Here is a 22952-nt window from a genome sequence, read left to right on the forward strand (position 1 = left end):
GGAAGATAATGCAACGCCACTCACCGAAGTCCTCTAGATAACTTTTATTAGCGCTTCATAGCAGATGAAGTCTAGGCACGTACAGGTAGCCCAATAGAAAAAAAAAATGAAAAATAATGAAATGGGTTATGATAGGCTGACAGCTCTCATTTCTAGGTATAATAAACTATATAAGTAAATAAAAGGAATCCTTTGGAAACATTGTGATATTTTCAAAGGGGGCTCCTATTTGGAGAAAATCACGTTTAATTTTCTGTACAGCTAGAGCTAGAGCTAAAGTTAGAGACGTAGGGGTCCACAAATATAGGCACTGCCAGTGCAAATGTACTAATAACATCATGGACTATCTAGGTTTATTATATCTAAGGATGATAAGAGACATAATATTAAGAATGTCATACATGTGTAAATTTGCCAATGTGACCTATGGCATGTTGGGAGAACCACCAGGTCTCTGCGTGAAAGAATTAGCAAACATGGGTACAACATTTCCAACAGTTATTATAAACATAGCGTCTCTCGGCACTCTGCAGTACAGCTTAATGCTGATACATCCGACCTTAAAGGGGTACTCCGCTGCACAGCGTTTGGAACAAACTGTTCCGAATGCTGGAGCCAGCGCCGGGAGCTCGTGACGTCATAGCCTCACCCCCTCATTACATCACACCCCGCCCCCTCAATGCAAGTCTATGGGAGGGGGCATGATGGCTATCACGACTTGCATTGAGGCGGTGGGGCGTGATGTCATGAGGGGTTGTCTATGATGTCACGAGCTCCCGGCTCCAGCGTTCAGAACAGTTTGTTCCGAACACTGGGCGGCATGACATCACAGCCACGCCCCTTGTGATGTCACGACCCTCCCATAGACTTGCTTTGAGGGGGCCTTGCTGTGACATCACGAAGGGCATGGCCGTGATGTCATGCCGACCGCTCCTAATGTTCGGAACAAAATGTTCCGAACGCTGGGGCAGTGGTGAACCCCTTTCTTTAAGCTTCAAAAAAAGAAACCTTCACTTCACAATAGCCTCAGTGAAGTAAAGGGGTACTCCACTTCCCCAGCGTTCAGAACATTTTGTTCCGAACACTGGGTGCGGGCAGCATGACGTCATAGCCACGCCCCCTTGTGATGTCACTACCCTCCCATAGACTTGCTTTGAGGGGGGCATTGCCGTGACATCACGAGGGGAATGGCCGTGATGTCATGCCGACCGCACCCAGCGTTCGGAACAAAATGTTCCGAACGCTGGGGCAGTGGTGAACCCCTTTAAGCTTCAAAAAAGAAACCTGCACTTCACAATAACCCCAGTGAAGTATGGGTGCCAGCAAAATAGAGATTCCGATCACAATGCACATTCAGATATGCAAAAAAAAAGTCACAGCACACCAGTCATTGTGAATGATGACTGTGTTTATTGGGACATAAAACATTGAAAAGGCATCCAACATGGCACAGCATTTCAGTCTGCTTTCTGGACTGTTTTCAAACTCTATTCATTTTAGAGCTTCCATAGACAATGAATGGAGCTCATGGCAACCCGCCGCTCTATTCAGCAGGGGTAGTCATTCTAGAGATAGCAAGGTGTCAGTCCCCCGGCGATCAGACAGTTTTTATGGCTAGAATAGCCCTTTAGGGTTTATTCACACGTATGATATCCTGCGCTTATGTGATGCACAGGAATTGATGCTGCAGATTTCAATGTAAATAAAATAACTGAACACAGCATCAAATCTGCAGATTCCAATCCTCTGCATCAAATATGTGCAGGATACTGTTTGTGTGAATAGACCCTTAAGACACTAGCCACGTTTAACTGAAGTATAAGGGAGCTGAAGTTTAAAGGAAAACTGTCAGCAAGTTCACCCACAGTAAACCCAATACATTAGGTTATAGTGTGGGTGAACAGGAGTCTGTAAGGGGCTCACTTACTTAGTAAAGTTTTGTTTTGGACGAGTTTGTGTCCTCTAAAGTGTCCGCCATCCATCCCGCTTTTGCACGCAGCAGGCAGGTCCCCCACCAGCAATCTTACTTTGTGTTCCGGAGGCAGACGCCCGAAGCCCGTCCCCCTTGTTGCATATTCATTTTTTGCTTCTCCACACCCTAATGACGTGGCGTTATCGGCCCCCTAAGTGCTGTGATCTGGCTTCAGAGCGCATGCGCTGTATATTTTACCAATGGTCTCCGTCCTGATGACGTGAAAGCTGTGCGTCCTCGGAACCGCTCTGCTCTGAAAAACAGCGCAAGTGAGCACCTTACAGACTCCTGTTCACTCACACTGTAACCCAATGCTCCTTTAAGGGAGCTAAATCAACTCTTGCCAGAAAGTTAAACAGATTTGTAAATGACTTCTATTTAAAAATCTTAATCCTTCCAGGACTTGCTGCTGCTGTATGCTCCACAGGAAGTTCTTTTCTGTTTGAATTTCCTTTCTGTTTGACCACAGTGCCCTCTGCAGACACCTCTGTCCATGTCAGGAACTGTCCAATGCAGGAGCTATGGGCATTTGCTCCTACTCTGGACAGTTCCTGAGACAGACAGAGGTGTCAGCAGAGCGCACTGTGGTCAGACAGAAAGGAAATTCAAAAAGAAAAGCTGTGGAGCATACAGCAGCTGATAAGTACTGGAAAGATTAAGATTTTTAAATAGAAGTAATTTACAAATCTGTTTAACTTTCTGGCACCAGTTGATTAAAAAAAAAAGTTTTCCAGAGGAGTACCCCTTTAAAGGACTTGAAAACTCCTCTGACACTTGGCATCTGAGAATAAAAGCATTTTTCTATGTTTCGGAAGCACAGACAGATATATGAGGGGTACCATGTATCTTCGTGCTCTAACAGCTATACATAAGGTCAGTGCTACCGAAAAGATTGTATTCTTTAATTTCACTCAGATTGAACTTCTTGTTTTTTCTAGAATATGCTGCTGGTGGATCACTATATGACTTCATCAATAGCAACAGAAGTGAAGACATGGACATGGAGCACATTATGACTTGGGCAACCGACGTAGCTAAAGGTAAGAGGCAAAACCATTTATTGGCCTTCTTGTGGTAAAGTCAGACTCTCAGGAGATGTATGCATTGTTTGTTGGTGCTTTGACCTCCTTTCTCATATGATCATGTTAGCTGGAACAGGAGAAGGGCAGTGTCCTTTTCTGAGAAAGGGTTAAAGTGAATTGCTACCATTTTTATTTCCAATATTGGAATCTATTGTAGAATTAATGTTGTAGCTAATATTCAGGCTTTAACTTTGCCCATACACATTATTCCCAGTTCATATCTTGTTAGAGCCCTACATTTGACATATACATTGGGAAAAATTCCCAGCATTTATGGCAAACATATCTGGTCTTAATGCAATAGTGTTCTTTTGTTTTTTGTCAAGCCAATAATTGTCTAAATTGTTAGGACAACAGTTAGTTAATATGCACGGTTTCTTTAAAGGGGTACTCAACCCCTAGACATCTTATCCCCTATCCAAAGGATAGGGGATAAGAAGTCTGATCACAGGGGTCCCGCCGCTGGGGACCTCCGCAATCTCGACTGCGGCACCCCAGACATCCGGTGCACAGAGCGAACTTCTTTCTGTGCCGGATGACTGACAATGCGTGGCGGAGGCTCGTGGCGTAACAGTCACCCCCTGCTCGTGACATCACGGCCATACCCCTCAATGCAAGCCTCAATTGCATTGAGGGGGAGTGGCTGTGACATCACAAGTGGGGCGTGGCCGTAACATCACGAGCCTTTGGCACTGAACCTGACGCTCTAAACAAACTCCAGCTGCAGTAGGGAGATCGTGGGGGTCCCCAGTGGTGGGGGATAAGATGTCTAGGGACGGATTACCCCTTTAAAGGCCTTAGACACCTTTTTAAAAAGCAGTTTTTTTATATTCTTGCTTAGAACTTATTTTGATGCAAAATGTTTTTTTATCAATTGGTCTTTACTCTAAATTTAGCTTACTTTTGCTTCCATAGCCTATACTTGCACACCGTCTATATGATTCTCCTCTGCAGACTGCTCTTGTATCTATATCCTCTCTCAAGCCTGTGTAAGCTGCCCTCCAGGGTTTCTCTCCACCCATCTAGTCTTTCCTTCCACACTGTAATCTCTAACATTGATTAGAAAGCAAAAGGTCTGTCTAATGTTGATAGACTTTACATCAGTATTTTTTATTTCCCTTACTCATTCCCATTATAGAGTAACAGAAATGAAAATTAAGGCAATGTATCCCATTCATTTCTATGGACTTTTTTAAATCTCTATTTTCCTCAGTTATCATCAGCTTTACTCAATTTCTATTATTTTAACAGAGAGAAATACTGTGCATGCAGTATTTTTTTTCCGTCATAAATAACGGATATTCTAACGTACGTTCGTAATTTAACATTGAAGTCTATGGTGACGGAAGTAATCTCCATTAGTTTCCATTATTTTTACATCCTTTATTGCTACTGATCATGCTTGGAAAAAAACGAAATTGTTTAAAACTAACTGACATTACCAGTGATTAACAGATAGTAACGGCCCATTAATATAACGGACCATTTACTTCCGGGAACATCAGTTTCATATGTGTTAAGAATGACCTCCGTTAGATGACAATAACAGACATTTCATAACGGATTTGCCTAACGTTGATGTGAATATAGCCTTATCTTCCTCTAATGAGTAGCTAAATGGTTGGATTTTTTTTTAATGAAGACTATTTAAAAATAGATTCATTTTGCATTCATCAAAAAAAAAAATTACAAAAATAAATGAACGCACAGATGTTCCTAACTTAAGTGTAACTTCTATAACTTTGCTTAACGCAAATTTCTTTTTGCTGACCTCTTCTGGGCAACATGGGTCTTAGATTTAAAATAAAATCAATAAAAATTATTGCAAATCACTATGTAGGATTTTGTTGTTTCATGTCATGGACTGATGTCATTTAAAGTTTTACTACTTAATTATTATTATTAATCAAGGTATCCAAGGGGACATGAGCCTTTACTGTGATTAGACACCAGTGTATTTCTATGTAATTATTACTGGTATAAAATGATCTGTGCTTCCTGAATAAATTTAGATGAGACTAGAATCTTAACGGTGTTCTGTCTCCTTGCCCCACTTAAGAAAACTCATACCTAAATAATCAATTTTTTTTATTAGATCATTTCTGTAATGATACAGCCAGATATGGGGAGCTTCCTTTTTATTTGCGTTCAGTTTCAGCTGTCTAAATCTGTATACAGTAGAGCTCCCCCTAGTGATTTCTGCATTAGCCACAGTCTTAAAGGGGGGTACTCTGGTGGGAAAAAAGTGTTTACTTATCAACTGGGGCCAGAACATTATACAGATTTGTAAATGATTTATTTATAAAAATCTTACTTCTTTCAGTACTTATCAGCTTTTTTATGCTCCACAGGAAGTTGTGTAGTTCTTTCCAGTCTGACCACAGCGCTTTCTACTGACCCCTCTTCCCTGTCAGGAACTGTCCAGAGCAGGAGAGGTTTGCTATGGGGATTTGTTCCTGCTCTGGAGAGTTCCAGACATGGACAGAGAGCACTGTGGTCAGACTGGAAAGAACTACATCCCTTCCTGTGGAACATACAGCAGCTGATAAGCACTGGAAGGGTTAAGATTTGTAAATACGAATCATTTACAAATCTGTATAACTTTCTGGCCCCAATTGATTTGAAAAGATTATTTCACCAGAGTACCCCTTTAATATTTAAAGGCAAAGCAATCTTTGATAGTCAGGGCCCTGTTTCCACATCTCTATACAAATTGTGTGCAGGAGTGAGATTTGAAAACAGGGCTTGGCTTCCAGCTGACTGTCTGAAAGCTGAGCTGTGATTTGTTGCTGTGAGCCAGCTAAATATAACTGCAGAGCATCAGATTTCTAGAATGGCGTAGTCTGAAAAACTTTAACTGTGATACTGTCTCTTTTCTGTTTCTTTTCTGTTTAGAAAATTTTTCCTGTGTGAATTTTTTTTCTTTCTCTCAAGGTTGGAATTATTAGACAGTCTATTGTTTTAGCTTAGTACTATTTTTGGTAGACTTTTGACATCAGAGAAAGCACTTCTCTTTATATTGTATACTCGTGCCAATAAGTTGAGCTTACTTGTTAGTGCTGCCCTTTGTCTGACTTTTCTAAAACAAACAAATGAAAGGCTTGTTCTTCCTCAATTTCCTGAAAAGAAAATGTCTGTATATAGAAAGTGTGTGTATTTGAAGTCTTTAGTTTTTTTCCATGGAAATACTACACAGTGTCCCAGCATATCAGACCATTCGTTTCTCTGGAACCAGAAGAGTCATGTTCTAGAATCCGCAGGTGCCATTGCTTTTTGAATTGAAGGTTCTTGATAGAAGAGATACTAAATCATAGATTTTGATAATGAGTCTCCTTGCTAAAACATTTGAGAATTTGGAATTTTTGGGGGGGAAATTGGAGTGGTCCAAACTTCAGTCTCTGCCAAGTGAAGCAGATGGGGCATTGCTCGGTAAAGAGCCCTAAAATCACTTTGTTATAGTGATTGAGTAGAAAGTTAAACAGAAAGTTAAACAGATTTGTAAATTACTTTTATTAAAAAATCTTAATCCTTTCAGTACTTATGAGCTTCTGAAGTTAAGGTTGTTCTTTTCTGTCTAAGTCCTCTCTGATGACACATGTCTCGGGAAACGCCCAGTTTAGAAGCAAATCCCCATAGCAAACCTCTTCTAAACTGGGCGTTTCCCGAGACAGGTGTCATCAGAGAGGACTTAGACAGAAAAGACCACCCTTAACTTCAGAAGCTCATAAGTACTGAAAGGATTAATGTTTTTTAATAGAAGTAATTTACAAATCTGTTTAACTTTCTGGAGCCAGTTGATATATATATATATATATATATAAGTTTTTTCCTGGAATACCTCTTTAAATGGTTTCAAATTTTTCAGATAACTTTTCATAAGTTATAATGTATATATGGCATTTTTCACCAGTTCTACCTTTTTCAGTCTACATTTTTAATCTTCAGTTGTCTTTTTTTCAATTGTAGTAGTAGTAGTAGTAGGTGGAGACTATGTTATGATGTCTCTTATACACCGTAAACATACCGTACATAAATAATTCAAGGCAGCACGTCCAAGAATTCTAGTATCTTTTCATTCACACTCTACAAAGGTGTTTGTACCAAATGTTGCATAGACTGAGAAAAGGAACACTAGAATTCTAGGAAGTACTGCCTTTTATTATTTATGTATGTTTGTTTGTATAACAGACATCATAACAGCTAGTCTTCACCAAGTGGTGGAGACTAGCTGCTAAATAATAATAGATTTCTATAGGCAGCATGAATCCTGATATTTCAGTGCGTGAGCATTTTTCCAGGGTAATTAATAAATTCAGAAGAGAGGATAAAGGGAATGGTGCCTGATAAGTGTAAATGAGGCATTTTCTTCGTAATGAGATAATATTGGCTTGTGCTTTTGATTTATACAAAGTTTGGTGAAAGAGCGGTGACCACTTGAAGGGTTTTTTCAAGGAAAAACCCATTGATGGTCTATCCACAGCATCGCAGCTTAGGTAAGTAATTTAATTTTTCTTTATGGTCGAAACGACCATCTGAAAGTGGCAAAATAGCCATCGTGGATACATTTAATGCGGCTGTCGGGTCACAGTTGACACAGCTGACACTTTTGAGTCACAGGTTGACCCCATTAACTAAGCCTAAATGTGATGCAGCACAAGCCAAACAGTGTGACCCAGATCATACAAAAAAATCGCCTTGTTGCCCTAACCTAAATTAAAAAACAAAATGTAGGCAATTCTAAAAGCTCCACAGTCTGAAATGTGATTCTTGCAAGAATTTGGCTTCTCCACAGCTTCTCAAGGTGCTTGATAGTTGACAACAGGTCTGTGCTAGTTAAATATGTGAGCTCTGCAATGAATTTATGGGATGCCTTAAGAAAAAGCTCCACCTTTAACAAATTCTGTATTGCAGGAATATATGTTTGTATAAATATACTACTGGCTTGTTGATACAATATAGTTATATTCAATGCACATATTTAATACTATCTCTTCTACTAAAGGGAAACATATGTAAAATATGTAAAAATCTTAATCCTTCCAGTACTTTTTAGCTGCTGAATACTACAGTGAAAATTATTTTCTTTTTGGAATACAGTCCTCTCTGTTAAATCACGAGCACAGTGCTCTCTGTTGACATCTCTGTCCATTTTAGGAACTGTCCAGAGCAGCATATGTTTTCTAAGGGGTTTTTCTCCTACTCTGGACAGTTAATGGACAGAGGTGTCAGCAGATAGCTCTGTGTTTCAAAAAGAAAATAATTTCCTCTATAGTATTCAGCAGCTAATAAGTACTGAAAGGGTTAAGATTTTTTAATAGAAGTAATTTACAAATTTACAAGTTGTTCTTTTCTGTCTAAGTGCTCTCTGATGACACGTGTCTCGGGAACCGCCCAGTTTAGAAGCAAATCCCCATAGCAAACCTCTTCTAAACTGGGCGGTTCCCGAGACAAGCAGAGATGTCAGCAGAGAGCACTGTTGCCAGACAGAAAAGAACAACCTTAACTTCAGAAGCTCATAAGTACTGAAAGGATTAAGATTTTTTAATAGAAGTAATTTACAAATCTGTTTAACTTTCTGTAGCCAGTTCATATATATATATAAAAAAAAGTTTTTTCCTGGATAACCCCTTTAACTTTCTGGCACCAGTTGATTAAAAAAAAAAAGTTTTCCACCGGAGTACCCCTTTTAAGCATGAAGTCAAAGAACCCTCTAGGTTTCCATCCTTTATCCTGCTTCAGTTTGTGAAAGCTAGACTTCTGCTGATAGTGAGTACCAGGCTGCTTCCCAGGGTGTCGGTAGTGGCTGACCAGGCAGCCAGGTATGAGAGTCAGTTAATATTGATTTTGGACCTATTGGTGCCTTCAGGTCATTGATCTCTTGTCTTGATGCATTGTACAGAATAGTGGACATGGAGATTATTTTGCAGCCAGGCAGCATTTAGTGATGTTTGGTTGAGAATTAACCATGTGGTGCAAACCAGAAGTTCTACTGTTCTGCCTATGCCACAAATGGAATGGGTCCATGAAAAATTATTGCACATAATGGAATAATGGAAGAAATTGCATACTAGGTAATTTAACATACTAGGGTTGCCTAAATAACAAAATGCGTAGTGGGCTGTACAGTTGCCAAAATGGTGCCTCTTCTTTGACATCACTTGGTGCTTTGTAGCTATTGGCTAAAACTACATCACAAGAGGTTGTCTTGCATTTTTATCCTTGCTGTTTTTTAAAGAAGTGTTTCCACTAAGCAAAATTGGCAAAATCAGATGCGAACCTTTATACATGTATAGGACAATTAGATAAAAATAATATACACACTGTATTGTTCTTGTTTCCCATCTGATCACTTCCTAGTTTTCTTCCCCAACTTGGGCTGTGTGCCATGCTTTCCCACAATTCCACTTGCTTACTTGCCCAGTGGAGACTAATTTCCAATACTTCCTTGACTAAGAATAGGATACTGAACTTTAACTGAGCATTTGACCACCTTAGTGGAATCCATTACATGTACACAACCAAGGGCAACAGGTTATCAAAGCAAAGCTGATGTATGGGGAATTAATAAGTTATCTATCTCAACAGTACATTTTCGAAAAGGTTTGTAAATTTGAAAAATATTTGATTTCACATTATACATCAGTTTAGACCTATTTGTAATGCCCCTCAGGCCCTGCACTGGACATAACACATGGTATTGATTTGCAGTTGTATTTCTCAAACGATGAATAACTGTGTCAGTATAAGGGATGTGGTGGGCTGACAAATAAGAACATCTTAGAGTAGTAGTCCCCATCCCAGTCCCCTGGGCACACCCATAGTCCAGGTATTGAATTTTTTCCCTGTTAAGGACTAAGTTGGGGACCACTGTCTTAGAGGGCCTTTTTTACTGTTAGAGATTAGTTGAGTAACATTTCTCGAAATTATAGTAGTTCTGCCAATATAGCAAGTAAATACATCTTTAATAACCAAAGTTATCTTTACTATATGTGGCTTTTGTATTTGAGCTGGACTAACATATCACAGTAGTCTTTACTCGTAGAGGAAGTCTGCAAATGACCACTTGGGATTGTTTCCCGCTGTGTGGAAAGCTTTCTCTCAAATAATTCTGATTTTATTTTGATTTACAATGTTCTTTTTCCTGTGTGAACAGGAATGCATTACTTACACATGGAAGCCCCGATTCGTGTAATACACAGAGATCTCAAGTCTAGAAATGGTAAAGTATCATTTATTATAAGTTTTTTTTTCATATGTGTTGTGGCAGTGTTATAGAGATGTAATGATATAAATCAGTATTATATATTGTTACCTTTTTTTTGTATAACAACTAGCAAAAATATTGATATGGCTATTTACTGCAGATTTGTATTTTTCTACCATTTCCTTTAACAGATGCATTGGGTTTCTATAACTTTTAAGCTGAATTTACACACAGAATTTTCATCAGTATTTAGCCAAAACCAGGAGTGGGTCCAAAACACACAAATGTGCATCTCTTTCCATTGTAATATTTCTCTGTTCGTTCCTCTCCTGGTTTTGGCTAAAAATTCTGATGATCATACTATGTGAACCCAGCCTGATAGTAAGTCATCACGTAGTGGAATTTTTCTGCTGTGATTTTTCTCCGAATATTACATTTGTAGTGCAGTATTTGCACCATAAATCCACAGTTAATCCGCCATGCCTGAAATGACCCTTAGTCTGTAGTGTGATGACTTACTCTTTCCATCAGTTCCAAAAACTTTGAAGGGAGAAACATTATGTCATAATGCATGATTGACCATCGTTCCATTTAAACGTTCCTCAGCATGGATATACAACAAGGAAGAGCCAGAGACTCTGAACTCATGCTCTAGTGATTGTGGTGCTCCCAGTGTTAGGGGCCCCCTGAGTCATACATTGTATCACCTCTACAGTGGTTAAATGCTGAAATGTTTTTGTGAAAAAAACTTTTAAAGCTGAAAAATGGTTGAAATGATGGCCACATACACATTAGATGATAAGAAAGAAGTAGGCTAATGGTGGAGCACTTGTCCACAATTGTTTTGCATGACAGAGCCATAAACGTTAGTCCGAGTATGGCTGTTACAGTCATTCAAACATGATCAATAACAAGGGTGAAGGACAAGCAATCTGAAAACATTCTTGGAATATTCTAGTAGTTTCAAGAAGCCGTATTAGTCCAGTAATGAAGATGCAAAATCATAGAATGTTCCAGAGTCTTGTAGTACCTTTTTATTGGCCTAACATTTTGTAGAGACATGCTTTCAGGAGTCCTCCTTTCATCAAGTCTCGATAAAGGGGAGGACTCCCGAAAGCTTGCCTCTTCATTTATGTCATAAAATTGTTCGTGAGCGAATGATCTTTCCTGAATGACACATGAGTATCATCTAAATATTTAAAACCTGGAAAATTTATTTTCAGACAATGATGGTCTGTTAATAAGCGGCTAAAACAATCATTACATTTCACCTGATGTTTTGGTTAAAAACCTAAACCAATGTGTATTGCTATATTACGTGTACTACTTTGATGTCTTTAACTCCTAATTGTTGGAATTTCATGTACAGAGTATAGCATAGGAAAAACCGTATTCCCCTCTATAAGTACCGGTAGATGGGCTCCCAGATAATAGTGTCTGCCGACCAGATTTCAATATAGTGTGCAGTAGGAAGCTAGAGCACTTGAAATGGTCTGTTACAATAGCATTAGAGAAATGGGAACCTCATATTACAAAGTCTTAAAAAATAATTCTTCTCTTCTCTGTGGTATTGAAAGCACTAGACCCTAGAAATGGTCATTTTTTTTATCCTCAATAAAAGATTTGGAATAAGAGGCCTCAATATGTAGTTTTCCTGTTGCCTATTGTATATCAGAAACATTCAGTAAAGTAATATTTTTCAGATTTAATAGAATACATTTGGTGAAATGTATTTTATCTTGTGTTACCAATGTTGTAGTAACACAGTCAACTACTATAATATTATTCCAAAATTATCTCACTCTAAATGTACTACATTTAATATTATTTGCTTACTTCTAGTTGTGATAACCTTCGATGGAGTACTAAAGGTAAGAAAGCAAGCATGTATTGGATGTAGATGTTTGACACCATCTCCTTTGTTAAAAAAAAAAAGACTATCCTCAAATATTATTTTTATTATTTATTTATTTATTTATTTTTATTATTATTATTATTTAGATTTGTGACTTTGGCGCCTCAAGGTTCCATTCCCACACAACGCATATGTCCCTTGTAGGGACGTTTCCTTGGATGGCTCCAGAAGTAATCCAGAGTCTTCCGGTATCTGAGACGTGTGACACATACTCGTATGGTGTGGTAAGTGACATTAAGGCTGGGTTCACACAGTTTAAAATCAAAACCCTTAAAAACGACATAAATATAGGTATAAAAAGTGGCAGTTTTTTAAAGGAGTTATCCACCATAAGGTGATTTTAGTATGTACCTGGCAGACAGTAATGGACATGCTTAGGAAGGATCTGCGCTTGTCTTGGGGCTAAATGGCTATGTTGTGAGATTACCATAACACTGTGGCTAGCTTTTGTGAACTGGTATTTCCTGTTTTAGTTTTTTTTTGCCTACAAATCCCATAATTCCATTTTCCTCCCTGCCACTCATCAGCCACCCCACCCATTGAAACATAAATGAGCTTCATCCATTCAAAGACCTGTGGTTTTCAATCAGGGTGCCTACAGCTGTTGCATTAGTTGCAGATTGATCTCTCTCCCACCAAGCGATCCCTCCACCCATTGAAGCAGACAGGCTCCCTATCATCAGCTGACTAGTGATGTCAGGTCTCGGCCGCATTGCAACCTGGGAAAAATCTGAGACAACAGTCATTCTGTATGCTGTTAAAAATAAATATTGGGGTGAAAATCACAGAAGAATTGTGAGAAAACCGTCACACACAGGTACAGACACTAGATTATGAACTACACTAACTTTACAGCCCCTGTAGCATAGTCTATGGAACAGTGCGTACATTCTTAATAAAAACCCATAATTCCATCATTGAAATTACAGTCTTTTTAAAAACAATGGGAGAGATTCTCAAAAACTACTGTAATTTCTGTTCCAGCAAAATTATTCACACCTTTTTTTTTCTCCTCACATTTTCAAAGGCCATTTGTGCTGCTTTGAAAATATGTGAAAATTCATTTTCGTGCCACTTTTGTTTTTTTTTTGCACATTTTTTTTGTTGCAGCCATATTGGATTTTTTTGCGCCAAAATTGCTGAGTTTGGCACCAAAATTTAAGATTCTGCGCCATATTTTACATCCCAGAAAATTTTGCAGGAAACATCTCACAAAATATTCCATGGTTATTAGTGCCCAGACAAGCCATAACTGGATAAATAAAACAGCTTAAATGTGAGTGCAGGTGCAGTGATCGAGAAAAAAAATAAAATAAAAATATATTTGTTTTTAATATCATTTTTCAATAATAATTATTTCTTTTTTTTAATAATTATTTAAATAACACCTTTTCCACAAAAAAAGGAAGAAAAAACAAACAAACAATAAAACTACAATAATTTCTGTGATTTCAAAAAGCTGGTGTGAAATTTTTTATGTAAACTGGACTCTCACCCCTTTGAAAATATCATGTATGGGTACGTTTACACGGGCGGATTACCTGCGGAATTTATGCAGTGTATTTGCTGCGGAAAATCCGCAGCAGATTTTGCTGCCAGTGACTTCAATGGTTCATCAGAAAATCTGCAATAGAGGCAGTTTTGAAGATTTTCCTTCAGACCCATTGAATTCAATGGTAGCAGATTATCTGCTGTGGATTTTCCGCCACAAATACGCTGCGGAAATTCATCAGGCAATCTGCCCGTGTGAACCCTAAAACAGACAATATACGTGGACAAGCCCACTTTTACAAAACTGACGTGAACAGTGTAATCCGCGGCACAAGGCTCTTTGAAAACGTGGTCGATACTTTTGCGCCAAAATTTTGGCGCAAAATAGATTTTTTGGGTGCAAAATTCTTTGAGAATCTCCCCCAATATATGCACTGATGCCCGCTTTTTCCAAAGATTTTAATATAACTTATTATTAGATAGAAAATTCTGTTTTGTTTTATACCTATAGTCATGGCCGTAAATGTTGGCACCCCTGAAATTTTTCAAGAAAATGAAGTATTTCTCACAGAAAAGGATTGCATTAACACCTGTTTTGCTATACACATGTTTATTGCCTTTGTGTGTATTGGAACTAAACCAAAAAAGAAGGAGAAAAAGCTAATTGGACATAATGTCATACCAAACTCCAAAAATGGGCTGGACTAAATTATTGCCACCCTTTCAAAATTGTGGAAAAATAAGATTGTTTCAAGCATGTGATGCTCCTTTAAACTCACCTGGGGCAAGTAACAGATGTGGGCATTATAAAAATCACAACTGAAAGCAGATAAAATGGAGAGAAGTTCACTAAGTATTTGTATTGTATGTATGCGTGCCACACTATGCATGGACAACAGAAAGAGGAGAAGAGAACTGTCTGAGGACCTGAGAACCCAAATTGTGGAAAAATACCAACAATATCAAGGTTACAAGTCCATCTCCAGAGATCTAGATTTGCCTTTGTCCACAGTACGCAACATTATCAAGAAGTTTGCAACCCATGGCACTGTAGCTAATCTCCCTGGGTGTGGACGGAAGAGAAAAATTAATGAAAGGTGTCAACGCAGGATAGTCCGGATGGTGGATAAGCAGCCCCAAACAAGTTCCAAAGATATTCATGCTGTCCTGTAGGTTCAGGGAGCATCAGTGTAAGCCCGAACTATCCGTCGACATTTAAATTAAATTAAACGCTATGGCAGGAGAACCCAGTAGGACCCCACTGCTGACACAGAGACATAAAAAAGAAAGACTACATTTTGCCAAAATGAACTTGAGTAAGCTGAGAAAACATCTTGTGGACAGATGAAAACGGATTGAGGCCTACAAAGAAAAGAACACAGTACCTACAGTGAAATATGGTGGAGGTTCAATGATATTTTGGGGTTGTTTTGCTGCCTCTGGCACTGGGGGCCTTGAATGTGTGCAAGGCATCATGAAATCTGAGGATTACCAATGGATTTTGGGTCACACTGTACAGCCTAGTGTCAGAAAGCTGGGTTTGCGTCCAAGATCTTGGGTCTTCCAGCAGGACAATGACCCCAAACTTACGTCAAAAATCACCCAGAAATGAATGGCAACAAAGCGCTGGAGAGTTCTGAGATGGCCAGCAATGAGTCCAGATCTAAATCCCATTGAATACATGTGGAGAGATCTTAAAATTGCTGTTGGGAAAAGGCACCCTTCCAATAAGAGAGACCTGGAGCAGTTTACAAAGGAAGAGGGAATAAACGTGTATAGCAAAACATGTGTTACTGCAGTTCTTTTCTGTGAGAAATACTAAATTTTCTTGAAAAATCTCAGGGGTACCAATACTTATGGCTATGACTGTGTATTTTGCCGTTTTTTGTTTTGATTTACCAATATGTGAATCCAGCGCTATACTTCAATACAATCTACAGTAAAGTATTTGACTTGATATGAAAAGAAATGGTCAACCAAGAGAGTGGAGACTCTTCTAATGTCTAGTGGTGAAAGTATGAACTTAGAAGAATTGTTGTGAATATGGGTGGTGAAGAAGAAAGAAAATTCATCTGTACCATACTTGGCATGTGCCACGTGTGCCATACTATAGGCTACAAAAGTGCTCTATGAGTTATCTAGATGAGTTTTTAATTGAAGTTACTTGTATAGGGTTCAGAGTTCTCTATGCCTGGGCACTTCCTGGGTTAGTGGAATCACCATTTTACTTAGTGGCATCACCATTATACTTCTAAGTATGAACTTAGAAGAATTGTTGTGAATATGGGTGGTGAAGAAGAAAGAAAAATTCATCTGTACCATACTTGGCATGTGCCACGTGTGCCATACTCTAGGCTACAAAAGTGCTCTATGAGTTATCTAGATGAGTTTGTAATTGAAGTTACTTGTATAGGGTTCAGAGTTCTCTATGCCTGGGCACTTCCTGGGTTAGTGGAATCACCATTTTACTTAGTGGCATCACCATTATACTCTGTAGACCTTCAGGCCCCAAGGGCATTTGTGTTTAACTGGTCCCGTTCTCTTTGTGCCTAGAGACCTTGGCAGCATTGACCATGAATTTGTTATTGCAGTATTACTTTTTTCCCCAATGGTTTGCCTACCCGTGGTTTACACACCTAATTCTAAAATACTATAGAATGTGACTATTATTTTTTATTATTAATTAATTTTAAAGGGATTTTATAAAAAAAAAAATCCTATAGACTTTTTTTTCTTATTCATTGATGCCATTAGTAAACCTAGAGGTCATAATTCCACAAATGTTTTTCTGATTCTTACCTGCCATTTCCTAATATATATAGTCCAACAAGAAGTTGGTTTCCATTATTACGGTAATATGTTTAATCCGCCATCTTTCATTCAGCACATCCAGAATTGTGTGATTAATATACAGAGAAATACAATTTCTTAAATATTTATGGAATCCTAAAAAGTCAAACCCCACAAATAAGGCCTTTTTTTTTTTTTTAGCCCTTTCGAACCTTCATAGAAATCTTAAAGAACTCATAATATGTCAATTCACCTCAGGTTTGCTCATTATTTGGCTGTGATCAAAATTATAAATTTACATTCAATAAGTTGGTTTGTAATTATGCCTTTTATTACTTTGTTTTGTATATTTGAACTAAACACTTAAAATGTATTTTATTGTTGTTTTTTTGTTGTTTCTCTTTAATTAAATTATATTTGTCAGCACAAATTTTTATGTTGATTCTATTAATAATTTTTTACTGACCATGCCTTTCAGTAATTTAGAATCTTTAGGTTTATAAAATATATTTTGATGGCTGTGAGCATGGTAGCTTGTAGATGTAACACAGTTATTTATAAACACTGTGCCGTTTAGGTGTGATAAATGCAGTGAATTGTCTTCCTGCTCTTTTTTAGGTTTTGTGGGAAATGTTAACAAGAGAGGTTCCGTTTAAAGGCTTGGAAGGACTGCAAGTGGCTTGGCTCGTGGTAGAAAAAAATGAGGTAAGGCTACTTTTTTTTTCCTTAGATACAGTTGATAGATATGAAAACAGTATTGGGGGTTTGCAAAAGACTTTTTCATCTTCTTCAAATTGAAAGTAAGTTCAACGCTTATGGAAAGATTACCAGTAGGAGCTAACACAAAGGGTCAAAGTGATGTTATTCCTCATGAATGGACCCTTTACATCTAATTGTTGCGGCTTCACATCGTGATGCCGTAGATCAAATATTGTAGAACTACTGTACTAGTTTCTCAGTCTCAATAGGGTAACCTGGGGGTTTGCTCTTCGTGATGAAAGGAGCCATTGCGTCCAAGGTAGGGGACCAGTTTAACTCCGTCTCCCGCGATTTTGGGCATCTTTTTACTGGCCAGGAGTTGATATTTCAGTGAGAGACCTTCAGCTACTTCAACTTAACTCTCCCAGCAGGAGACGTTTTACTACAAGAAGCTGTCACTTTAGATGAGAGTTTCAAAAATAAAAGAAGAAAAAAAAATAAAGAAAATTACAGTTTAGCCTCCCGCAGGATGTTCAACTCCACATTAAAGGTATGTTCATAACATGTATTGGCAAGGCTGCGGCTGAACGGCAAGGTTCCTCCTCAAAGCTTTTCCATTGAATAAAGTCTTTAGTGGTGTAAACACTTCCTATGCTAGAGAAATCAGACGGGAAATCTCTGCTTTTTAAACTTTCTTAAACGTCTCCGCTCTAAGATTTATGCGCAGCACAGAGATTGTTGTGTACGGGTTGCACCATCTCATATTAATAGAGTATTTTTTTAACTATTTATTTTAATGCTCAGTATTAAGATAGCCCAATATCATAATTTAATGTGAAACATGAACAGCCATTTTGAGTCTAGTCCGTTGCTGTATATAAAACCAAAGGCGTGTAAAAAATCAGACGTCAGCCATTATTTTATAAGAATATGGCGCCAAGATACTGGCCGCAATGGACTGCTGTTTTTTTTCTCATCTTTACACTAGTACCATCAATGACCCCCACTGTGTGTAGGTCGCCTAGTCACAAAGCGAACACTTAGGTCATTCTAATTTCCCAGGTGCTCCACATGCAGTGAAATGTACTTTGTAAGTCAATATAATACCTCAGTACTTGGTATAAAATATTATAAATGTTATTTTTCTATTTAGTTTCTACTGTTTTCTGTTATTTGGGGGTGATTTGTATTTTTCTTGACTTTGCAGCAGATAATTTGAATCCATAGCAATCTTTGCATCCTAGCAACCCAGATCTTTTATTAAGTTGTCGCTTTGATTATGTCACATATATGAACCTTTTCCGGCCTTTAATGGGAAATAGTATTATTCTTGGAGACTTGTCAGCTGGCTGGTTAGAGAGCACAGTGGCAGATCATTCATAATGTATAATACTCCTTGTAGTTTTCATCAAGCATTATGGCCCTTATTGTCTATATACAAACCCTCATAATGTATAATACTGGATAAAATCGTCATGTAATATGGTTGTAGTCCTCACTGTCTATATACAAACCATGATCTTATTGTGTAATATTATGTCTGATACTTGTCTTTGTTTGTACCCCATAATTGTAAGCGCTGCAGAATCTGTAGGCGCTATATAAATAAATAAAAATAAAATAAATCTCCTAAAAAATCAGTGCCTGTCCCAGCACATAGAGACAAAACCCTCAACTATTTCCAGTTTCTATTTGACATAATTCATTATTTTAAAGCCCCTCTCATACATTTGACTGCATGTAGCAGCGATGAATAAACTAAAGACCATTTTTTGCTAATTTGACCTGCCACTTGTTTTTATTTACTTCTCATATTCTTCATTTAATAATATAAATTGCACTTTGCATTTGGCAAAGCATATGCTAAAGGGGATTTTGTCAGATTGGGTTTACGAGATGGTTTTCTGAGGGTAGAGTAAGTATATCAGATGCCAGAAGAAACAGTATTATTTTCATGTCATACATGTTAATATTGTGAGCTATATATTCAGTATACATAATGATTATACAATTATATGTATAATTACATAGAAAAATTTTGAAAATACATATGTCCATCAAGTTCACCCAGTGGAGAGAATAGGACATGGAAGAAAGGAACATAGGGGAAATGTAAATCTTAGTATTTAGATGCAGAGCAAAGGGAAAAAAAACAGGAAACATGAGCCAATCTACCCTAAAAGGGAAAAAAATCCTTCCCGATCCTAGAGATCAGACTGGATCAGCATACTTTGGTAATATTTAGGAGAGCAAAGTAGACGGTGAGATGTCTCTGCAATATAAAACACTAATAAATGTAAGTGTAATGCACACGATGAATAAGAAAACCTAAAATAGATTATAGTAGATTTGTGAAGAACTCCTTTTTGTGTAATGTATCTCCAGCCACCATATATGAAACTCAATATTGAAGATTGTAGAATTTATCAAATGCCAATTGCTTGCTGCTTTTAACTCAATAAACTAAAGTCTTCTGTACGTGGAATACTATGTTGTCTTGATGAAAGAAGTGAAAGGATGTCCACAACTTTTCAGTATTCAGTCCTTTTAACTCCAACTATATTTCATTCCTACTTTTATGTTACATCATTTGGGGGCACGATGAAGACAGTTGTGTCCATACATTGGGTTACTGAACATCTCAATTTTTACATGAAAACTTTCATGCTGCCTGAACCATGAGTCATTGGGCGGTCCCCAGTGGTTCCTCCATGCCTTGATTGATTGATCCTGCCCTTTACCCAAACAGGGAGAGATCTATTAATCAGTTGCCAAGGACTGCCCCGACGACTAGGTTCAGGCAGCATGAAAGTGATTACAGGTTCCTTTTAGGATATTATCATGGTAGTCCTTTTACATCACTACAAGAGGAGGTGTTCCAAAGAGTTATCATTGAAATGTTTACAGAAAAATCATGAGTCCATTTAGGAGATGCTAAACTTACTTCTAACTTCAGCGGCATCTCCCCGAAGTTCCACTTGTGTATTTTATAAATTGCTTATGTATATGCTTGAGCAGGAAAACATTCTTTTGCTTCTCTTGTTTTCAGAGGTTGACCATTCCCAGCTGCTGTCCTAGAAGTTTTGCAGAATTGATGCGCCATTGCTGGGAAGCCGATGCAAAGGTATTTGGTTTTATAATGTTCTGTTTAGTACTGTAATACATCCAACCAAAACTTTACCTTCATGTGTGTGTAGACCTATCGATCGTGGATTTATGAATATTACGATGGATCATGAATAAAAAAAACTTCAACAAACCAGCTCCTGGATTTCTACTGCAGATATACAGCTTAACTGCCACGGATCTGATTGAGAACTAGCCCCATTGTCATTTAGAAGGGCTGATCCTTGGTTGTTCATGTGGAATTAACTAGAAATGAATAGAATACTACTTTTTTTTTGCTGCAGCAGATGCTAGCATAGCCTAAAATCTCAAAAAAAAAAAAAAAAAAACATTTTATATTGTTATCTCAAGGTTAAAAATTATGCACCTAGCCACAAACCCATCAATATCTGTGTCTTATTTATGGGAGCGGAGGTTAAATGCCCCTGAAGTGAATGAAGTGACAGTATTGATTGTCCATCACTGTTCTATTCTCTGTCTACTTCTGGGACTTCTGGATATATCCATGTTTAGTGCTCAGCAATGTTCGTAAATCCCATAGATACTGAATAGAACAATAGCTGAACACGCATACAGCTGCTTTATTTACTCAGGGAATATTTGACCTATGCCCTTGTGATCGGTAAGGCTTCCAGAAGGCAAATCTTCTCAAGTGCATATGTCACACTGCCTACTTATGACTCAATATTAAGGACTTAACAATTCCTTCCAAATGGCTTAAAGAGGTATTCCGGGCAAAAACATTTTATCCCCTATCCAAAGGATAGGGGATGAGATGTCTGATTGTGGGGGGCCCGCTGCTGAGACCCCCCGTGATCTCCCTGCAGCACCCGCATTCTATGTGGGTGCTGAATCTCCAGTTTCGGAAACCTCCGGGTTTCCGGGACTGGGGACATGACGTCACACCACGCCCCCTCCATTCATGTCTATGGTAGGGTGCGTGACCGCCATCATGCCCCCTCCCATAGACATGAATGGAGGGGGCGTGGTGTGACGTCCCCAGTCCCGGAAACCCGGAGGTTTCCAAAACTGGAGATTCAGCACCCACATAGAATGCGGGTGCTCCAGGGAGATCGCTGGGGGTCTCAGTAGTGGGCCCCCCGCGATCAGACATCTTATCCAAAGGATAGGGGATAAAATGTTTTTGCCCGGATTACCCCTTTAAGTTAGGCTAGCCATGTTTGAAATCTTTTTGTAGGGTGTGCTCTCCCCATTCTGAACATGTGCAAAATTAGGCATGATTTATTTGTGGGTGGTTATTGAGGTTTCTTTTATAATATATAAGGGGATATAAAAGGATCAAGGCATATAGCAGATAAGCATTTGGTTTACCTTGAAGCCAAACAAAGTGGCAATCCATGTCACCCATTGTGTAACATTTTACAATATACAGAGGAGTTCTGGTTTGGAGTCACAGCTTCACAAGAGGGATTTATGTTGTAAACATTCTGACATCTAGCACAATGAAATTAACCCCTCTCATGCTGATATGAAGCAAATCCATGTATGCTATATTATATATTCTATAGTGCAGCAATGAATTATGGCCCCTTGGTGTGACACCTATAGGTTTGATATAATCTGCATCAATCATAATCTAAACATACATCTGTGGTGTTACACTACAAAAGAGCCTTTCTTTAGGGGTTACTTGACAGGTATATACAGGTATAGTAGTAGGAATCCAGGTCGGTTTGTCAAATTAAGTACATCTGTGTTTGTTATTTGACAGAACTGATTGTGACATTACTTTGTGTTGCTATAAATCCCAGGAAATTGCAGGCTATGGTCTCTCCTAATTGTAGCATGCTTATTATCTCAGCATGTACTATATCATTGTATAAAATTCACTAACTCAGTTATGTCTTTGAACCTGGTTGACTTGCTTTATAGTGTTGCTTTATTGTTTTATATAAATTAGTGGTACATGTAAATACATGAAAGCATGTAATGTAGCCTGTTAAGGGTAAGTGGCACATTTCCCTGCCTGCAGGCGCCCTATAAATGTTGACAAACCTTTTCAATGTGAATTACAATCTGTCTGTTTAAAATCAGGAAATAGAAGACTGTGATGGGGAGAGGGAGGCATGCTGCTGCAGTTGCTTTTAGTTGAAAAAGTATGACGCAAGAGAATAGCATTGCAGGGAAGACATTGGCTCCTACCACAAGGGTGGACTTAAATGTGATGGAATTTTTTCATTGAGAATTATGGGGTGGATTGAGCTGAAGATTTCACCCCGTACAGAATAAACATGCCAGGGATTAGAAAATCTGCAACATGCTTGGTGTTCTATGCAGGAAATCTACTCTACATGTGAATGACGTTTACAGGACCCCATTAACATGTATAACTGCAAAATCCACAATGCTTTTCCATCCTGTCTGAATACATACTCTTACATTACAGCAAATATGCAAAATATGCAAATATGGCTAGGTTCACACCAAGGCGACAATGTTTCTCAACCCTAGACTTCTATGTGCAAGCACCACCATAGTGCCACTTTCTTGGAACGAACAGTATTGGCCTTTAGTTGGGGACTTCCTAGTGCTGAGTGACATAAGTTGGATATTGCGGTGCTGAGTTGGTTCTCTTGTGACTTACATTCATTTAATGGACTGAACATTGTTCAATAGTGGCTACGGTTGATACCACTTTATATATATATATAT

General features: G+C 38.3%; 1 protein-coding gene across 3 annotated transcripts in view; it reads left to right on the forward strand.

The window, feature by feature from the left end:
• MAP3K20 (mitogen-activated protein kinase kinase kinase 20) overlaps positions 1-22952 on the forward strand; it is a 245412-nt gene that overhangs the window by 115719 nt on the left and 106741 nt on the right. For all 3 annotated transcript variants that reach the window (XM_056534810.1, XM_056534812.1, XM_056534811.1), the window contains 6 exons: positions 2911-3012; positions 10208-10273; positions 12101-12129; positions 12260-12397; positions 17073-17159; positions 20203-20277. In XM_056534810.1, the coding sequence (XP_056390785.1) occupies positions 2911-3012; positions 10208-10273; positions 12101-12129; positions 12260-12397; positions 17073-17159; positions 20203-20277 (497 nt within the window). The remainder of the gene's footprint in view (positions 1-2910; positions 3013-10207; positions 10274-12100; positions 12130-12259; positions 12398-17072; positions 17160-20202; positions 20278-22952) is intronic.

The sequence above is a fragment of the Hyla sarda genome, chromosome 8 (genome assembly GCF_029499605.1).
Source record: "Hyla sarda isolate aHylSar1 chromosome 8, aHylSar1.hap1, whole genome shotgun sequence".
NCBI classification, from domain to species: domain Eukaryota; kingdom Metazoa; phylum Chordata; class Amphibia; order Anura; family Hylidae; genus Hyla; species Hyla sarda.